The 21,054-nt window shown below is 36.8% G+C and overlaps 1 protein-coding gene across 2 annotated transcripts in view; it reads left to right on the top strand.

The window, feature by feature from the left end:
- The window catches only part of LOC121656015 (cGMP-dependent protein kinase 1), a 92,610-nt gene that overhangs the window by 9,189 nt on the left and 62,367 nt on the right, over nt 1-21,054 (top strand). For both annotated transcript variants that reach the window (XM_042010971.1, XM_042010970.1), the window contains exon 2: nt 134-300. In XM_042010971.1, the coding sequence (XP_041866905.1) occupies nt 134-300 (167 nt within the window). The remainder of the gene's footprint in view (nt 1-133; nt 301-21,054) is intronic.

The following is a 21,054-nucleotide window of genomic DNA, read 5'->3' as shown; positions in this document are numbered from 1 at the left end:
GAATATTTTAATGCCAGATACATTTTTTTGTTCTTGCTTGAGCTCATTACAGCTTATCAAAATGAAATATGACTGTTTGTACAAGACATCTCTTGTACAATGTTGGCCTAATTTTGTTTGACCTTGCTTCCAGGTCTAAGGATTTGATCAAGGAAGCCATCTTGGACAATGACTTCATGAAGAACCTGGAACTGTCGCAGATTCAAGAGATCGTGGACTGCATGTACCCTGTGGAATATGGAAAGGACAGTTGTATCATCAAGGAGGGCGATGTGGGCTCCCTGGTGTATGTCATGGAAGGTAAATGCACACACACACACACACACACACACACACACTGAGGCAAAATATTACATCCACAGGATACCCAAACGCATTCAAATGAACATCACCAGAGAGTCAAAGAGCAGACAAACTAAAAAGAATTGTATAAGTATTCTCTTTAAAAGGGCCTTTCTTGGATCTGTGTGTGTCTGTTTTTAAAAACGTCTTCATGGCAATCACAGAGAAGAAATGAAAAGGCATTATTGATGGGTTTCTGCAGGGTGATGAACTAAAACTCAAACACTTTGTGAAGCCGTATTATTCACTCATGTCACATTGATTTTATATTGTATAATGGTGTGTGTGCCCACTGAGTTCTTTATGCTTCATTTAGTTTTAGCAGTATTGCTTCAGCATGTGGTTTATTTTAATTTTTATGTAAACTGGAGTGTGACTGATGTCAGGAACAACAGCACAACATCCACTCTGACACAGATTTGACAAACACTTGTGTAATTAAGTTGTGTTGTGCCATTGTCCTTGACAAAAGGTTTGAGCTCAGTGTAAATGGCCTCACTCAGTGCCTGGGAGAGTAATTGATCATTATCTGGAAGTGAAAGTAGACATTTACAGACACAGAAGGTTTGGCTAACCATGGCCTAAAATTCTGTTATTGTGATTAACTCAGATGAATTGCTTTAATTATGAACAAGCAAATGAAATACGTTAGTTCACAACAAAATTTCTATTCAGAAGTTGAAACTAATTAAAACAAATTAAACTTGTCCAAATTAAATGAATCCTTAAAAGTACAACCCAAAATTTTGATCTATAATTAGCTCTGTCGGGTGCAGATAAAAATAACTTTCAACTGAATTTAGTTAGTGCTGTTGTGATGGTAGTGTATTTTTATGCATGCCATCAACTTTGCATGGATGATTTTCCCTTGGATAAACATAAATGAGTTATTAAAAAAATAATAATTTGGTCAGTTTTTCAGTGATACATTGCCATCGCCAAACCAGAAAACTAAATACAATTCATGTGAAAAAGTTCTCTGTTTTTCTTATTCTAAAACACTCGTTGAGTGTAACACATCATTTGAGATTTGTGTTTGAGGACATTAAATAGTCTGCGAAGAGTTAGTCAGTTCTTCTTTGGGATGTTTTCTGGTTCTTCAAAATACTTGGCTCATCTTGCCTGCACTGATCTTTGAGGTCTTAGTTCATGTTGCTGTTGTCTTTTGACATTTATTTTGATATTTATTTCCAGAAATTTGTTGGTATTTTTAGAAATTTTCCATTCTAAGATTTAAATATTTCAGATGCCACGAGTTGAAACTCAAGCTAAATGCACGACTGGCCCACAAAACTCCTTAAAAATCAGCTCAATCTCACAGAAAACTGTGTAATAGACATGTAAAGAAGAGGTGTTTGTCTTATTGAACAGAAGTTATTCTGCATCCTGTTTATCTCAAAGATCTTTGCTCATACAACCAAAAGATCCATTATACCTAAATCATTCCACAGGACTTGTTTCCATAAATACATCAGGCTTGTTTAGGGGTCAATGTGCAAACTTCTGGTGCCAAATATGATGAAGATGCAGCAGAGATTTTCTTCTGAAGACTCCTCCATTAAATTCATATTTGATCAGGTGATGCTGCACAGTAGACGAGTGCACCACTCCAAGACTTCATGAAGGATTTGTCAAGCTGAGTTATAAATTTGCTTGTCAAGCAATCCTGTTACGTCATCCCTAAAAGTTTTCTCGACCTTTCACACCTCAACATTACCTCCAAAGGTCCTCTTTTTCCCCCTCCATTTCTTAATTGTACTGCAAACTTAGAAGAGTCTTTGCTGTGCTTGTAGTCTTTTTGTTTGTTATTTCAACTCAAAAGGGACCCACGACTGCCAATACTTTAGGGGAGGCCTGAGGAACCAGTTTGTGTATTGAGCTTTAAAAGTTGTATCGCTTAGCCTTTATTAACTGGAGCAATAACAAAAAAAAAATCACCTTAACCAACAAATTAAAATTGGATTCAAAACATCTAAGGATATCCAGTTTTTTCTTACATAATTTTCCTTTCCAACAGGCAACTTAACTCATAGAAAGAATGTTTTATCTTAAACTTGCCTTTTCAGGACCCCATCATGTTTGACTAACTATAATTATAGTAACAAAAAGACCATGGATGCCTAAACATTTGCCCCACTGAACCACAGATTAAAAACAAGGAATGTAAAATGTATTAATATCCACTATTACATGTCTCTTTGATAAACCTTTTTGAGCACTTATTAGTAACAAATTTATTATTACAGACTAAATCCTCTACAAATTTAAAGCTGAAGCAACATGAAATCAGAAATCAGATCGAGAGAGAACAAAGACAAAGCTTGACGTTGGTTGGTCTGTGTAGAGGTAATGGCATTTAAAGGTTGATATTTCTAGAAATGAATGGGAAAAATTGATTGTTGCCTCAGTTGTTGGCCACCTACCTTTATTATTGGGTTGGTGAGTCATTTCCTAGATGATCCATTTGATCAAACGCTTTTAAAATATATTTACGACAAAACCAGAACACAATAAGGAGACAGCGTCTTTACTAAGCTAAAAAAATACGTTTCAGTTCAGTTCCACCATACAATACAATAGGGAGGTTTACAAGTTGTTCCTCTCAAAATCATCCAGGACTTTCTTTTGTTTAGACTGTGTGAAAAAACACCCTAAGGGTTCAATTTTACTTTATGCTATGCTCTAAAAGGTTTACTAGACATTTACATAACTCAAAAGTGAAAGGTCACACACTTTATTTGGTATTTACAAGGAAAACTTTAAGCAGATGTAAAAAATTTAGTAGATGGTACTGAACATCTGTACTTAAAGCAGGACTCAATGGCAGGATTCTTCTAATGAAATATCTATGCTAGTTTTGCTTAAGCAAACTGTATCTTCCTGCCTTGTTCGTATTCACTTTGACCTTATCTTTTGACAGAAGAGGGAAGTCAAATATGCAGAGTTTATGCAAATCTAATGCAAAACTCAGCTGTGGATTGTACACCAGTAATCTGAGAAGAAATGTTGGCATTTGGGAAGTGTTGGGACTCAAAATCAGGGATTGTATTTTTATTAAACTGATAGCTAATTAAAGAAAACAGGATTATAGCCTACTACATCACACAGGCCTGGTTGAGTACAAGAGTGATGGGTTTAAAAGTGCCAAATAAACAGTTCTTAAAAAGGCAGAGTACAAATCTCTAAATACTGAGCCTTGATATATACAGTCATGGATTTTGATCTCTCCCTTGTGATAAAGGTTTTGAGAAAATGATTTTTCCAGAGGTGACTTGTCATACGAGGTCACCAATGAGCAAGTGTCACGCTGACATGATGAATTGTTTCCTCTAGAGCGCAACAGAAAGAGAGGCAAGAAAGATACATATCTGTAAGAGAAGTAATTGTCGTGGGGCTTTGTGGTTTCCTCTTTGACAGTGATAAAAGAAAGAACACCAGTGTAATTGGAAATAGGGTTTTAGTTCAACAGTAGTCATTTACCACTTAATGTTTGGTTAATTATTTTCCATTTTCACATCCACGGGCGGACTAAGCACATTTATCTGCAGTGAGCATTGGCATCTCTTTCTGGTTGCCTCTTACTTGTTTCTACTTTTTTTCCAACTTCCTTTTGTCTGTTTCTCTCGTGTCAAATTGTGTCCTCTGCCTGCGGTTTTTCACTTGAACTGTCCCCAGCCTTGTTTTGCATTAAAACAAATGCAAAAAGCATTCACAGCCCAAAGGGTGGACGACTTTGCGGCAAGGTCTGTAAAAGCCCATCAGAGTCTGCGACTTTTTAATCCACGGTGACAGGATGTCTGACTGTGCCATGCCATGTCAAACACACAGCTGCGTCAGTTCAACATTGGGCTTCATTTTCTTGGCAAATGAAGTGTTCATTGCTCAGGCAGTTGTGTCATTTATTACAGACTTAGCAGGATATTCATTACAGCTTTGCCATGGCACTGACATGGTTCATTATGCATCCTGTAGCTATATGAGGCTCAAGTAAACGTGAGCATTTCATTTACCTCTAAGAAAAATGCAAATGAATGGTGAATGGTCATTACTGTCACTTCAAAAGTATTTTTAAACATAAGAGTGAATAACTTATTAGCATTTGTGAGAGGCTAGATTGATATTCCAGAGAATATCAAAGTGTGTTTCAACTACCTTAGTACAGTATCACTTGTCACAGGTCCACCTGATAAATGAGAATCAGATGAAACACAAGCTGGGGAAACAGAATGGATCCTGGCATTGGTTTGCCACGGTTATGAGGCTGCCTGCAAACCCACTGATGCCTTAATGAATGTTTGTTGTATTTTGGCCACATTCACTGGGCTGCAACAAACATCTGTCCTCTTCAAAATACTGATTACAAAAGAGAGAGAGATTCATGCTTCCAAGGAGATGGAAGAGGTTGTTAATTGTCATTTCTGAAGACCCCCACAGGTGGCTAATGGTAAAGATAATCACCAGTATAATCACATCCAATTAGTATTTTTATCTAAATTAACCCCCCCTCGCAATTTCTTTTAGAGTTTGCAGCCTGCAGTTTTTGGGTAATGTCATTACACCTAAGTGAAAGAATTTGTAGATGTATTAAATTTAGGTTTGTAAATAATGCTAATAATAATAATAAAGATTAATTTACAAACTAATCTTCATTTTTTTAAGCTTCTCTGCACATCTTCTGGCAACAATAGAGCAGACCCCCCCGGTGCCTCAACTTATGAACATCAGGCTTTCAAAGCACAGAAGATAACTGGAGGAAGACAATAATTTAACATTAACATTTCCTTTTCTTTGGAAGAGCTAACATTTGTGAATTAGGAAAATTTTCAAGACTTTAAATCAAATGGTTGTTAATTGGCATTGATCTGCTAATTTGACCAATTGTTTCCACTACTGTTATGTTTAGAGAGCCGTCAGCCTGGATATGGAGATGTTTAATGCCATGCTTTAAATGATACGTGGACATTTAAAGGATCTTAGCCAGAAATTTGCAGACATACAGTACCAGTCCCATTAAATCTAATGAGAAAGTGTGTCCAAACTTTTAACTACGTTAAGTTTAAATTTGTTTTGTTTTTGTTGGTTTAATCTTAGGCAGATCTACCCGATTGTCCTTGCTGGATAATTTGATATCTATGGTAGACGTAGATTGATTTTAGACAGAAAAGTGAGGCAGGTGAAGAGCGGTACTGCTGCAAACCCCAGATGCTCACGGTACTTTGACAGCTTCTTTGACATACTGCTATATTCAGTGCAACTGTGGACCACTTGGTAGAGGCATTCAGGGGATTTAGAGAGTACCACTAGGATTTGACATTTTGGCCCAATTATTTTATTTGACCTGCTGTTAACTAAAGCAAACACAACATTCTGACACATTTCTTCCAGTAAATTTAAACAAGGTTTAAGTGAGGCTTAAATGGCATTCTTGTATGTGTGAATGTGATAGAGACGAATGTCACACAATTGGATGGTTCCTGGCAGTCATTTCCCTTCCTGCAGACTTACCTTAGAATAACAATGAATAGTTTTTACCCACTGTGTATTCACACTACTTTGCCTTCAGTAGGAGAGTTTTTGTGTTGGAGATAATAAGCAGACGTTATTGTGTAACTAAGCGGATATAAAGAATTTTGTGAAATGAGAAACACATGTTTTTGTTTACATAATTTCTTATAATACATATTTGATCCTGTAATAATCCCCTTTAGCTGCTACAAGCACCTTCTGACATCTCTTTCACCTCAGTTATCTAAAATAACTTTGAACATATTTTTAGTTGATTTTTTCTTATTTTTTTGGAAACAAACTGTGAAATTTATTCATTCACCAGCTGAATTATACGAACCAACAAGCCTAGCAGCAAGTGGGAAGCTGGCCACTTTTAAAGACTCTGTACGAGACAAGAACAATTAATGTCTCTGTTTGAGAGCCTGACAGCTGTTACGGGTTATTGGACTCGTCCTCGCGCTATGCTCTGGGCTGGAGTCCTTACAGCAGGCATGTCAAACTGGTCCAGCAAAGGGCCGTGTGGCTGCAGGTTTTTGTTCCAACCAAGCAGCAGCACACCAGATTTGACTGATTCAATCAACTGATCTCAGTCTTCAGACAGCTGATTGGTCAAACTGTGTGCTCTTGGCTGGCTGGAACAAAAACCTGCAGCCACACGGCCCTTTGCTGGACCAGTTTGACATGCCTGCCTTACAGGGATGCTTTCTGTGCTCAGTCAGGCAGAGTAAAGAGAGACGGGGTCCTTGCTCATGTTCAGCTTGGAGATATAATCAGCAGAAGCACCTGAGAGTGACTCAGCATTGTAGGTGTGAAAGGACACTATGTGTAAAGCAAATTGGAAGCACTATGTAGTAATACTTCTGGTTCCATTGTTATTCCTTATACTTGTAGTTGTAGCGACTACAGTGACACAAGCTCCAGAGGACTTTAAACTATGAGCTGGCTCTTTCTTTTAATTGTGTGATATGAAAATGAAGAATTTAAGGGATTGCAGGGATGTTTGTAAACACACTGCATTGCATTGTTGCCTGGCAACTTAGCTAATGCATACTGTCAAAGTAGCATCTTGGTAGGAAGGTTTCAGCCAAAAAAAGGTGAAAAAAGCTTTGCTCACAGATTTTGGATTAATTGGTGCTAGATGACAAAGCATGAAGCTAATATTTTACACAGCAGCTAGTATACTTCAAAACAGCCTTGTAGACTAATAATGAACAATAACTCACTGCTGGAGCTTAGACTCACCCAGATTGCTTTAAAGGCACCTCAAGAAGCTCAATTTCAATTATTCAGGACTAAAATAAGGTAAAAGATTGACTCTGGGTGTTTGTGAGGTATATATGCTCTGTCTGAGAATAGAAGTTCAAATGAACAAAAAGCCAAGTAAAACTAATTTCAAAGCTTTATGAATCCTCCTATTCTTCAAAACATGCCCCAATACATAGCGACCATTGCCTTAATACAAAGCTCCCCTGCAGTCAGAAAAGAGTAGAATAACTGATGCCTACAGAGGAGTAGAAGTCCATATGAGGGCAAATGTTGTCATGTGGCAATTTAATAAGTTCTTAATTTTTTATAAATTTGGCACCAAACGTGAAGCTAACAACAACCCCTATTGATAAAAGATGGTCAGGATGATTTAGTTGTAAAAAAAAGTTGTAAAAGTTGGTTTAAAAGAGAAATAAAGCAGAATTTAAGGAAAAGAACAACTCTCTTACTTCTAAACATGTAGTTGAATCGATTTTACTTGGGTTGTGTGGTGCAGCCAGCAATACAAGGTACTTTTCATTGCTAGAGAGAAGAGTAGATTCTGGTTAAGCAGCAATTCTGAAAGCCAACATTTCATTGTCTGTTAAAAAACTGAAAATATAACTAGGATGGCTCTACAACAAAATAGACAGACCTCTTCCCCATGTACCCTTTTAGAACCAAAAGGAAGATTTTTTCATGGCACTCACAGTTTCCTGACCTAAACAAAACATTTGTGGACAGACTTTAAAACAGCAGTGCATTCACAGGCTAGCTCAACAGTCTAAAAGAATTAGATGTGTTTAGCATTAAGAATTGGTGAAACTGTAATTGGAGTTGCACACATGAAGAGCTGTTATGATCAGATAGTGGCATTCCTGTATCTGTCCACTTCAATGTGGTCCCCTCTAAAATTCCCCAATGCACTGAAAATGGAGAGTCTAGTTCCATTTTATTAAGAGAAATATCTGTAATGACATTTCTGCACTACTGCTGCCTGAAATGTCACAGAGAAATAGACACTAACTCACCCTCACCCTTAAAAATGTCTGTAACTGCAGTTATTTGCAATTTTATTGTTATTCACTTGATTGATGGTATTGTTGGTACAATACTGAGGCAGTATTGTGAAAGTGCCTGAAGAAAATGTCTCATTTTCTGAAGGCTGGAATTTTTTTCTCTTTTAAAGATAAAAGTGAAAAGACATGACTGTGTGTGCAAAGAAGCAAAAAGAGTAAATAAACTTCTAGATAAACTGCCCCAACTTAAAAGAGCTTGTTGACTTTTTAGAAATGTAGGGATTTATTTACATACAATGGTCCAACTATCTGAAATACTTCCATTTAGAAGAATATAACGTAGCCATTTATATGCAAATGTTGAATGATGTTGCACACTAATAATTTCACCTATGCTGAGCAGGGCACCAACTACCCAAGAAACAGATCAAAAATACTCTTTCTCTGGCAAGTGTCTGATATGATTTAGGTTCTCTGCCACTGAGAAGTTCACTTTCTCTCTCTTCAATTTACTCACATTCCCACAGAAAGACTACAACAAATTTATCAATTCAAAAAGCACAAGCATGAGGCTAGAGGCGTTTCCTTCTTCATACTTCACCAGCTTTGACCCCACACACTGTCGTCTTGAAACTGTCCTTCTCAACCTGCTCTGTTGTGTTCCCTTTATTCCCCTTCACCCTTCTGCCAATCATGGCGCATTTTCATTCTGCCTTTCCTTCATATTCCTTTATATAATTTTTCCCTTTTCATGCATTTTCTATGTCTAACCATTGGGTGATGGCTTTTGTTCTTCTTATCTTGAAACCTAGAATAAAACTTGATCCTTATTGTCCCTCCACAGATCCTGATGAATACCCCTCTGAGACACAATTATAAAGTAATTTGTGAATGATCCCTGAGCTTTTATCCCCTTTGAGGCTAACCTCACTTTTCCAGGTTCCTCAGCTGGAAAGACGATGAAAGTATTGTGTGTGACAATAGAGGAAGAAAAAGGAAAGGCAGACACTGGGAGAAAAAGAGCTTAGAAGCATTATATGAGTTTGATATGCAAATGTTTCAAAGTCTATTCTTTGCTTTGACTGAACAGGTCCTGTATTGTAAACCTGCTGCTGTCAGAATGATTCTGTGTGAGTGTACAGTATGAAAAGGTGATGGTTGTAGACTGGCAGTAATATTCATGGTCTGCCGTGACTGGATAAACTGTGTTTGCTTAGGTTCAGACTGAGAATACAAGACAGGCCAGAAGTAATCTGCTATGCTACTGTGGCAGACAAATCCTTCCCTACACTGCAAGACAAGGACAGTACACTTATAGTGTTTACATGGCTAAAGACTTGTGGAATTGCTGCAGAAGAATAGGGAAAAAAAGACAAAACAAATGTTGGGCATGGTGCTGAGCAACAGTAGCCATCTTTTCATGGACACAAGTATTCAAATTTAAAAGCCAGATTGAAAAATAAAAAACTTCATGTAAATATATCAATCAGAAGATTCAATCACGTTCATTTGGACTACAATTTTATTTTAATTAATAGGGTGGGTTATGCTAATTGTTGTTCCAATCAGCCTGCATCAAAACATGTTTTCCAAATGTCGTGTAGAAATGATCTTTACATCATACCTGTGACCTCAGCCGTACGGTTTGTATTGCATGGTTCGCTTTGCTCAATAAAGTTTATTTGAAAAAAAGAAAAAGTTACATGTAGTAGTAGACAAGATGAGACCAAAACTGAACTAATTGGTGTTTGACACAAATAATCTTCTTTAGATTTTAAGAGTTTAAAATTATTAAGGGGTAGAAACAGAATCACTGTTTCTTCTTCTTCTACTACTATTTCCGGTAACTCAGACAGCACACAATTCTGCACATGTCCAGATGATTTATTCATTCAAACATGTGATGCATGTAAATATACATCATGATCAGAATAAGAGTACAGGTCTGATTGGAACTGTAACCCAACTGAAGAGATTTGGCTCATGTAGACATGGCTAATGTTACTTGAGGGCAATGTTACAGTCTCAGACTAAAGTGTATTTGGTTTTCATTTAAAGGTGTCTTTTTTTTTACTTTGGTCTTGAAAATTATAACCACAATTACTACATTACAAATAATTTACTACTGATTCCTTTAATTTGAACTGCAAATTGATCTATAATGCAACGAAAATAGCCAACAAATACTTTAAAATAAGATGAACATACAGTAATTTTGATGTTCTTACCAAAAATGTGCAGGCTAGCCAAGACAAGATTCTTTTACACATGTACAGTTCAAATAAAATTTGACCAATTATTTGCACAAACATGACAGCAACACCATCTTTGTAGACCGTTTTGCATATTGATTTAGTCACATTGGCACAAGAAAGACTTCCTTGTTTGCCTGTCTCTTCCTCTTTTCATTGCTCACTCAAACTAAATGGAGGCGGCTCAACACCACATTAATACACAAGTCAACATTGCAGAATCAATAGAGAAAATATAGCTGTACCCACAGAGTTAACTATACAGGCTTTTTACTTACCACTCTGGAAGAACAGTTGCTCGTTCTCCATCAGATTTCAGTCATTTAATGACATTTTTTGGCAGAAAAAAAGCAGCATGAATATTTATTGTATGTTAGGGTCTTTTTATTACTTTTTTTTTTTTTTATCTCTGATGCGAAATGCAATTTCTCTGTGGGAGGTGGTGGGTGAGAAGATGACATTCATTTGCCAAGAGCTGCCTCCATTGTTATAATTAACTATTTAGTACTAAACACTATGGTGACACATGTCCCATTTAATAGTACAAAGGGAACAGCCCCTTAGGTTTCCCAGTAAAATGTCTCAGCTGCATAGTACTAAGGTGTTTTAAGACTTTTCTCAATTCTGTTAATATCACAACTTTTTTTTTTTACATATAGCACCTGTATTTCCCACTTTAGTAGTTCTTAATTGCCTAAAACTCATTTGTACTCCTAATAAATATTCTCATGACCTCAAAATGACCCCTTTGAATGGTATTATGGGAATATTGTAATCCTTTAATAATAATAAATCATAATCTAACTTAGTATTTTTAATTTATTCTTTTCATTTCACAATAGTTTCATTAACTCTTCTTGTCATGCATGTGTAGATGGACCCAAATGCAGGCTTATGAACAGGAGGCAGGAAGATGAGAAAAAATAATACATTTTATTTCAAAGCAAACAAAAGGTGCTCCAGTGGCAGGAAATCCTAAGAACAAAAATCATGTAACACAGATTAAATTGGACATGAACACAACTTGGACCAAGGTGTTACATACAGCAAAACAACAATGATGAATGATGAAGATCTGGCTCTGGATAAAGGAAACCAGGGAATATTTATACAGAGAGAGCTAATGACTAACAAAGGGTAGGCCTTGTAAATGGATAACTGAATCCTAGTCTGTGGGGGGAGAGCAAGAGTAAGACCAGACTAGATTAAGACATTAACAAGCAAAACCGAAAACCCAAGATGAGCTTAATTAATTCTAGCACAGAAAACCTTGGAATCAAAATGACTTCATAATATTAAAAACATAAGAAAATCCCACAGACAGCGACAAATCCAGTTCTGCCACCATGTCTTTGCTGTGCAATCATTGCCTGTAAACTAGGGTTGCACGGTGGTGTTCACTGCTTAGCTAGCTCCTGGCTTACAGGGCTCAGCCTTGCTTCCATTCCTAGCTCCTCGTTTATCAGTTTCCCGTAGTGCACGCAAAATAACTTTACAGCCCTATCCAGAAAGAAGTCATGATTGGTTCATCTAGTCTTCTACAAAGAACACATGATCCATTTGATCTCAACTTCCTGAGATTGTGGGTAGTACAGAAATCCAGCAGAAATGCACAGCCAAAAAAAGATGGACAAGATAACAAGAGTAAAAACTTCATTTTTATTGGATGGGGATTTTATCTCTTCAGCATGAAAAAAGCTGAATACATTGAGCTTGGAAAAGCTGCTTTTACCAATATGTCACTGAAGTCAAGTTTTTACAGGACTTTGAAATAAGGGTTTATTTTAAGTCTATCTTCTCTCACTTGAGACTTTTTTCTTATCAAGACCCCTGTGTTAAAATTCTCTTTGATCTTTGATTTTTTTTTTTTTTTTTATTGCTTCCACCAAAGCTATGAAATCCCATTTCCATGGAAATTCTCTCTATTTTATGCACTTTTATGCACTATGCATGTGTCTATATATCAACATTTTAAGATGCTATAAGACTGGACTGATTTTTGTTCAGTAAAACATTGTTATAATTAATTAAATTGAAATAGTTTTTAATTAAAATATGTGCTATCTTAGCTTGTGCCCCTGACATCTTTGTCACTCAGCAGTGACTGCTGCTACTTCTATCACATCAGCTAGCAACTTAGTGGTTAAATTTAGGAACTTTTAAGTCTTCCTTAAGGGTTTTGCTTTACAACATATTTCTTTACCTACACACTGTGCAGCAAACATCATATACACCAGGTGTGCAATTTGAAAGTGTTTCAATTGACATTTAGTTGAAGCAGACGGGATTATTGGTTGGCTCTGGCTGGAATCCACTCAAATGGGAGCACAACACTTAGGTGTATTTTACTGAGAATGCAGCGATCATGGCTACAAGAGTGAGCATACTTCAGTTTTTCTTTACAAAAAGACAATCACCAACTGTAATGTCTCACATGGAGGCTCTGAAACTGTCACGACAGCTCACACACACACACACACACACACACACACACACACACACACACACACACACACACACACACACACACACACACACACACACACACACAAAGATAATCACTTGTAGAATCTGCAACACAACCGCCAGCTTGCTCTCAGTGCAGACTTCAGCAGTTCCGTTAAAAAAAATAAACTGGCTTAATTATTTTTTAAGAAATATGTGATTATCAGAAACTGTGGTCCGGCACATTGTTGTCATAGTTACAGGTTTGCCAGGTTTGGAAGGTAGTGGTAGTTAGTGGATGTGACTCTGGCTGGATATATACTCTCAGTGTACCGAGGGTAAACACGATACTACTGGCAAAGGATTTAGTGAGGAAAGGATTGTTTTAGTGTGTGTAATTTTGTTTAAAAACTTGTTAAACATGTTAAACATGTCTCTTTTGGTGGACAAAACCAACCTTTCCTCACACCACTGCTGCAAGAGGAAGCTTTCACTATTTGTTGTGAATTACAGCTGAATATCAGAGACCAAACGGTGGTCATCACAACAACTGTGTATAACACTAAACTACAGTACTGAATAAATTGGATATCATGCCCTCTAAATAGTAGAATATCAACATTTAAAGCTCAGAACTGCTAGAATTCTTTGAATACTGTCATGTAAACTGTATATATTTTCGTAACTTTCTAGCAACAGCAATCCATGAAATTATTCCTTAATGCTCTCAAGATCACGAGGTAATTATTCTTATCTTGTGATAACAAATCCTGTTTTGTTGTGACAACAGGTTCATTTCTGTCATCATCTCTCCATTTATTGGAGCAGCTGCTGGCTGAATTGATAAAATGAGAATTACTCAGCATCTGTTTGCTTATTTGGAGACAAAACTGTCAGCTTTATTGCAATAATTGCAGCAAGCAAAACTATATTTATGCCTCATCTTTCTAATTCTCCACAACAGACATGACAAAGATCCTGAAAGCGGAAATCAAGAATGATCATGAAAACAGATGCTCATTTTCGAGTTTGTTTTTCCAGTGATCATTGAATAATTATGAAAGAGCAGATTTTTTTAGCATAAAAAGATAAATTAACTTGTTATGACATAACCTCCGTTCTTATCTTAGGATATATAAATGACCAAGTTGTGGTCTTGATATACATTTAATGGCATCAAACATAATTGTAGGCACAGTCTTTAATCCTATATCCCAGCAAATGGTTTCTTAATGTCTGTGGTGATGTAGCACATAACTGAAATGAGAGTATGCTGCAGAAATGAAAGAGACTCATCACCATATTGCTTTGCATGCCATTTAAATCTGTATACTGATGTTGTAGTTGTCTAATTAAATCTGAACTGCATAAAAGAAATGCTACAGTATGTGCACATGGCAAGAACGCTTACTACTAATTACAGAGCTACGATTTAGAGTGTGAATACAAAATGATCATTTTCACTGCCCCCTGCTCAGGCAACCAATCAACTTGTCAACACGGCAGCTATAATCAGATGCTGATGAGAAGTAGAGCACCAGCAATGGAGCCAAGTTTATGATAATGTTTTAATAAAAACAGAGAGGAAAGATGGGCTGGCTGTTATCTTACACCACATGTCCTATCTCTTCCACTAAAAGGAAGTAACTCTGTGGGAAACTGAGGGGCTCTAAAAGTAGTTATATGGTACCACAATGTGCTCATGGTGAATCCGTCTCTGAAGAAAAATGATGTAAAAAGGTTGAAAGCTGCCGCCCTGTGTATCCTGTTGGCAACACACTGGCTATTGTCAGCTGGTCTCTCAAACTTCTCTTAGAAAGCTGCAGCGTCATTTTCCACTATGCTGACAGCATGTAGCCGTGCATGAAGGCACTTCCGTTGAACTCAAAAAGATGTGCTCTCATTTTGAATAATGTTATGTTCGGCTGTGCTTACTAATAGCTTCAGGTGTCTCCCCCTCCCTTTTTTTCCTGCGAATTGTTCTCCTGCTTTCCCTGTTTTTAATATCTTCTATTCACGCCTGCCTTTCTACATCTCTCACCCCGCTCATCTTACTGTGCCTTGTTCCCTGCTTTCTTTGTTCTTCTTTTGGCATGCATTTAAGAGCACTGTTTGACTTCACCTACACCCTGGCACTTCTCATTAAAACCAAGAAGTTCAGTTTTAGTTTCATCTGGCCATAATACTATTTTCAGCACCCTTCTGGCTTGTCCATTTGATCTTCAGTGAACTGGAGACTAAATTAAAATAAATTAATTTTGGAGAGAAGATTTCTCTGTGCAGCACTTCCAAGCATACCACTGCTGTTCGAAGTCCTCCTGATGGGGCACTTAAAAATGAGCTGGTGTGAGTGTGGTTGTTTAGTCTTTTTGAAGTTACCCTGGGTTTCCTTGTTTATGTCAGACAACGATGATCATTCCAAGAAAAAGGAGAGATGTTGTTAGTTGATCACACTGAGATTAAATTTCCTCCTCATACTTCCACAAAAAAGGTTATGGCAAAGAATAATCCCTTATAATCACGTGGACTGCTTATCAGTTATGATTTTGATGGCTTATTTAGTCACAAAAATATTTGTTTTTTAAAAATAAATTAATACAAACACAGTTGAGTTCATTAGGATTTCTTTTCAACTATATAAAATGTCTATAAACGTAATGATATGTTAGATAATTTTTTTTAGAAATATAAAATTAATTCCTATTAACTTTGAGGTGTATATTAATACACAGTCAAAATCCAATATTAGCTAAAATGCTTCTTTGAACTAACATCTTTACCACGTAACTATATTTCTAGTTGCAATCTGCTTTATCTTGTTGCATGATAATGTGATTGGAGTAAGTGTGCAGCAGAAGGCTGCAGCATGCTGTGCAGAAGAATTGTTAACAGGATCAGGAGCGAAGTTGCACCCTGCTGATACACATTGGAAACACAGCACTTCAACATCACCAGGTGGCAGGGGCAGAGTTAACTGCTCACTCTTTAGAATATTTAGTATTTGTCTTCCAGAGTTTAAAGAACACATCTTTCTTTAAACTCTGTAAATCACACTGGAGTTTTTTGCACTCCTGCTGCTTTATCATTGTGTGAACACACAGTTACATAAACTGATATTGGCTAAAACAACACTTGTTTGTTTTTTTTCCAGTGCCTATAAGCTGAGAAAGTTAAAACAAGCTGTTCCCATTTTGAGCCATCCTCTCTAATTAATAACCTCTCAGTGATCAAATTCCCTCTCTCACTGCCTCTTTTCTGTTTGTTCCAGCTGTTGGCTTCAGCTTACATTGATATTTTATAAACTGAAAGGCTTATTTTGTTTCTGACTGAAGGAATGCCTGAAAGCATCTTGTCCTCATTTCTGTAGCAGGTCTGTGATCATTAGGAACCAAGTCTTTCTTTTGGATTTTGGTTAAATTAATATGATTTGCTCTTAATTAGCCTCTAAACCACACACAAATTTTGACTTTGAATTTTCTCTTTGTTATGTTTAGCCTGTTTCTTATTTTTTTAATAACTGGGCAGCCCAATTGTTTTTGCCGATAATGTTTTCTTTGTGTTCTTTAAAAAAACAAAAAAAGAAAGAAAATGGAAAAACACAGAAAACTGCTCAGGGCTAATAAACTAAAGGGATTTCAAGCGTTTTCAATAAAAAATTATTGACTCTAGAAACCACATTTTGTTTCCCTGAAATAAAAAGCAGATTGTGAATTTTTAAACCCTGGAATTTTCTGAGCCCCTTTTGGTCTCTGTAGAATAAATCCCACACTCAAACCAAGAGAGCTTTCAGCTTTAGACTAGTTTCTTCCATGGCTGTAACTTCACTAAACCATTCAGGCTGCAGAAAGAGTGTAACTTATGTTGTTTTAGTGCTTTTGTAAAGTCAAAAGTGTCAACTTGGGTGCTGTACCACCTAAAATTTTCAATGCTAATCACCCTTTATTTAATGTCAGAGGGAGCAGGATAAAACAATGCTCTGCTTAAACTAGGGTCACTGCTCTCCCACTGCTCAAATAGAGAGTGACAGCAATGTGTAATTTGAGCCCCGAGCTGAGCCAGAGGAATATAGTCCATCATGGATGGGATGTCCGTTGTATTCTCTCCTACGGGACTTGAACTCCCTTACATCCTGTTTCCTGATGTCAGCTTTATGTTTCTTTAAAAAAAGACAATAAACTTAGTGAATGGAAGAAGTGGGAAGAATCAAATAGTGTCCTTTGCCTGACGTCTAAAATTCAAATTTATTTATAGCTGGTCTTATAGTTCTGGTGTGAAATGAAGAGGTGTCCTATTTTTCTGCAAATTTAATTTGGGCTGAATTGAAACCTTGTGTCTCATGTTTCCTCCAGATGTACAAACCAGTTGATTTATTTTTATAAAAGCATTTGTCTCCAGTAGGGTTGCCATGATACTGGAATTTAAGCAATTACTTTAACACAGGAAAATATGCAATGGAGAACTTTTTGACACCACAGAGGGAAAAATAACATTTTTAAATAACAATTTGAACAATAACTACTTTATGTTCCTTTAAAATTCAATTGAAAAGTCCATTGAAAGAGCGCAGGCAAACTTCTTGAAGGAAAGGGAAGCCAACCAAAAGTTTGGAAAAGGTCTGTAAAAAGAAAAAAAGCCTATACATGGAATCCATGAAGCATCCAACTAAGTTAAAAGAATGGATTTATTTATTTATTTTCCTTCAAAGGCTCAAACAGTTTAAGGTACACTCCAGGAGGAGCCCAACACACAAACAGTATCTCTGCATCTCTGAGGACTCAGTTATAACTTGCAGGGTTGCTGCTTAGAATGAGGTGGTGGCTCATGATTTATATATTTATATATTATATATTTATATATATAATTTATATATATAATTTCTTTTCCTGTTAAATTGTGTTATTTTATGTATTAGTTATAGCTGCTAGCTGCAGCTTAACGATGACTTAATAATTAGCTAATAATGCTTAAGGCTATTTGCTGGTAGTTTCATTCATGTGTACCACCGTCCAGGTTAATGCTTATGATAACTGTTTAATAGCTCAGTGTTGTTGAAATGGGAAACAGCAGTTTTCTTCAAGATGCTTTGACAAGTTTGTTTTACTGATCAATTTAGTCTCCACTGAAGCATTGTTTGCATAGACTTATCAACATCCTTGGTTTTTCCCTGGGCTTAATCTTACACAAAATGGTTCAATACAACACTTAGTTTTTTTAAATTTTTGACTAAAACTGAGCATTAAGGCCTTTCAGCAGCAGCACTTACTGGTTCAGTTTTTTCATTGACTTGGTCAGTGTTGTTAAAGTCGTTCGTGTGTTCAGTTGGTTGTGAGAACGAGAACCATGTCCCCATCTATCTGTTGGTGTAAATTTGTACGTCAGCTGAAGGAGGTAAAGAAAACACTGTGTCTTACAAATGTATGTTGCAAACTAATTTTTTATTCAGAATCTAATTTTCTTATTTATTTATATTAATATAGATACAGGAATTCACGGTGGTGTGGTGGTTAGCACCGCGGCTTTAAAGTTTGCATGTCCTCCCCGTGTATGCCTGGGTACTTTGGATGAAAGATATTGGATGGATGGATGGATGGATATTATTATAAATAATCATATTTTATTTGTTAGTAGTACATTTATTTATTTATTATTATCATTCAGTTAGATTATTTATAAAATAAATGGTTTAAAATTTGTTACGATACCCTTGTAGATCACAGAGGAGAATTTATATTACACCTGATAGATAAGTAGGAGCACATTAATATTTCTTCTTATCGGTAAAGTCTTTAGCACCAGCGTTCATTTTTAATATAAAATGCAGCCAGTGTCATCTGATCCGGAGCCAAAGTCTGCTGCCAGGTCTGTCCTTATGGTTTGCTATGTGAGACTTACTGCTACGGCATTTAAATGATCAGGTATTAACACAGCTACTCACCCTCAGGCTTGCTGTGGTATATTGACAGCAAAAACCCTAATAGCAGTAAACACGGTACGCATGTTACACATTTTCTTATCACATTTTTCATTTGTTTTTAGACAGCGATGCTGTTGTTAAAAAGGCTTACTGCATGTAAATGTGCTGTATTTTCATATCAGGTTGTCTGCTAAATGGAGCTGTGTGTATTTGCATGTGCTTCTGTTATTTGAATAAGATTTCAATAGCTCTGGGTAGATATGAGAGGTGAATATCAAGTGAATTTGGAGCCATCCTGACTAACAAAGCAGGATGATAAAGCTGGTCTTATTAGACCCCAAAACAGGAAATAAGCTGGACAGTAGGTTTTTATGTGTGTGCATGTCTGGAAGGATGCATGTGAACTTCTGAATGACAGTTTCGAAAAACAGATCACTTGTGGAATTCCAATAAATCAGTAATTGATTTATTTTTTTCCCCCTGGCAATTCCTTTACTGCCGGCAGTCGTTAAGCTCTCCAAAACAAGCACCATGCATCACTACTCTCTTCTCTCAGGAATTTATTTCATGGGTCTCAGTCCACACAGGAAATTATTAGTTTTGTGCGTAGTCAGACATCAAGTTTTTGCAGCCTAACATGTGCTTGTCTTTGATCTCATTCTTCCACAAGAACCTTGAATCTCTGACTGAGTGTCTAGCCTGTATTGATACTTACATTGCATCTATTTTATACTGACGGTAAGTTAAGAGATGTGAAGAGTCCTGTTTTGATATCAGTACAATTCTCTGTTTCTGTTTGACTCATTTGATTTCAGTGGCTTTCCTCAAACATCAATCTAATAGTCAATAAAGTGCAATATTTATAACCTTTATACACACTCAATGGCTAGACAGATACTACCAACCTTATTTGAGCTACAGCTACAGTACAGCTCTTGTAAACAAGCATAAGCTGTTTCCCTTTTCCTCTGAGAAAACTAGAGGTGCACAGGAAGAGATGTATCATACACATGACAATGATAAATATCAGCTTGTTCATAAGGAGCAGAAAATAAAAGAGACAGTTTACAAAAGGGGATGCCATTTTATTTTCTACATGTGATGAGAATTGAATTTAAAAGTATTCTTCCTCGCTGTAAACCAAGAAAACCTTGGCCATTCCTGCTGTAATAGAACTGCTTTACATATTTTCAAAGGAATGTGGAATAGTTCATAGTTTTATTTAATCAGCCAGACTCAGATTCAGACGTTATCAGTCTGAATCTGAAAAAGTCTGGCGAGGTTTCAGAAAGTGAACAGCACAGTTATTAGGTTGTGTAATCACTGGAGTTGATTCGCTTCAAACAAGAGACTTACTCATTTTCTGCATGAGACTTATTTTATTTCTTAAGCTAATAATAATAACAGATGAACAAGCATTGCGTTGTTGGAGACATACATGGGGCTTTTTATGGGAATCTCCAGTTTTCTGTTACAGGAATTCGTCGATAGAAAAAAAAGGCTGTTGAACGGGGACATGGAGAACTGCAGGAGTGCACACAAGGAGATGGTGACACACTTAAAGAGCTGAAGATTTCCTCTCAGTGTACATATTCGTGCTGGGTGTTGATGGATAATATGTTGTCGACTGAGGCGAAATTAAGGGCGCTACAGTTCCAACACGGTGGAAATAACCACATAGTGCAGAGAAGAACGGGTCCTGAAATAAGGTGCAATTTTTTTGGAGGAGTTCTGTCAAAGGGGGTCATGGCCATCTAACAAGATAAGATGTCAAACTGTTTTCTTTGTAGATTATCCGCCCACCCTTATCATCTTGCCGTATTTCATCAGTTGCCTTGGGCAGACTTTTACTGTTTTCTTTGGATTCAAAGTAATGATCCTGCTGGAATACTGAGCTTCCAGAAAGCATAGATCCTTGATGAGGCTTGTCTAAACGCAGTGATGACAACCACCAGCTGAGTCACAGTGGCAATGAGGCTCGTTCAGTGTAAGAGAAAAATATGGATTTATTTGCTTTCAGCTTGTGGTATTACTCTGTGGGCTGCACAAGGATAAATAAACAGAGGTGTTTTCTGTAAATACATTCAGGTATGGTTTACATGATTTACTTAAACATATTAGCCAGCAGGGGCCCAGCGACTTCCAGCTCACTATCATACGGTAACGTCAGCAGATGAAATAACAACTTAAGAAAATTTATATCAACCAGTAAAAGTATCAACCAGACACCTAAAAGAAAATGTTACTAAGAAAATAAACCAACAAGCTAATGTGAACGACTTAATCTGATATGGAAGCACCATAATAGATGAAAACATACTTAATTTCT

This window comes from Melanotaenia boesemani, chromosome 16 (genome assembly GCF_017639745.1).
Source record: "Melanotaenia boesemani isolate fMelBoe1 chromosome 16, fMelBoe1.pri, whole genome shotgun sequence".
In the NCBI taxonomy this organism is placed as follows: Eukaryota; Metazoa; Chordata; class Actinopteri; order Atheriniformes; family Melanotaeniidae; genus Melanotaenia; species Melanotaenia boesemani.
The sequence above is the reverse complement of the archived record's forward strand: the minus strand, read 5'-3'. Positions and strand labels throughout refer to the sequence as shown.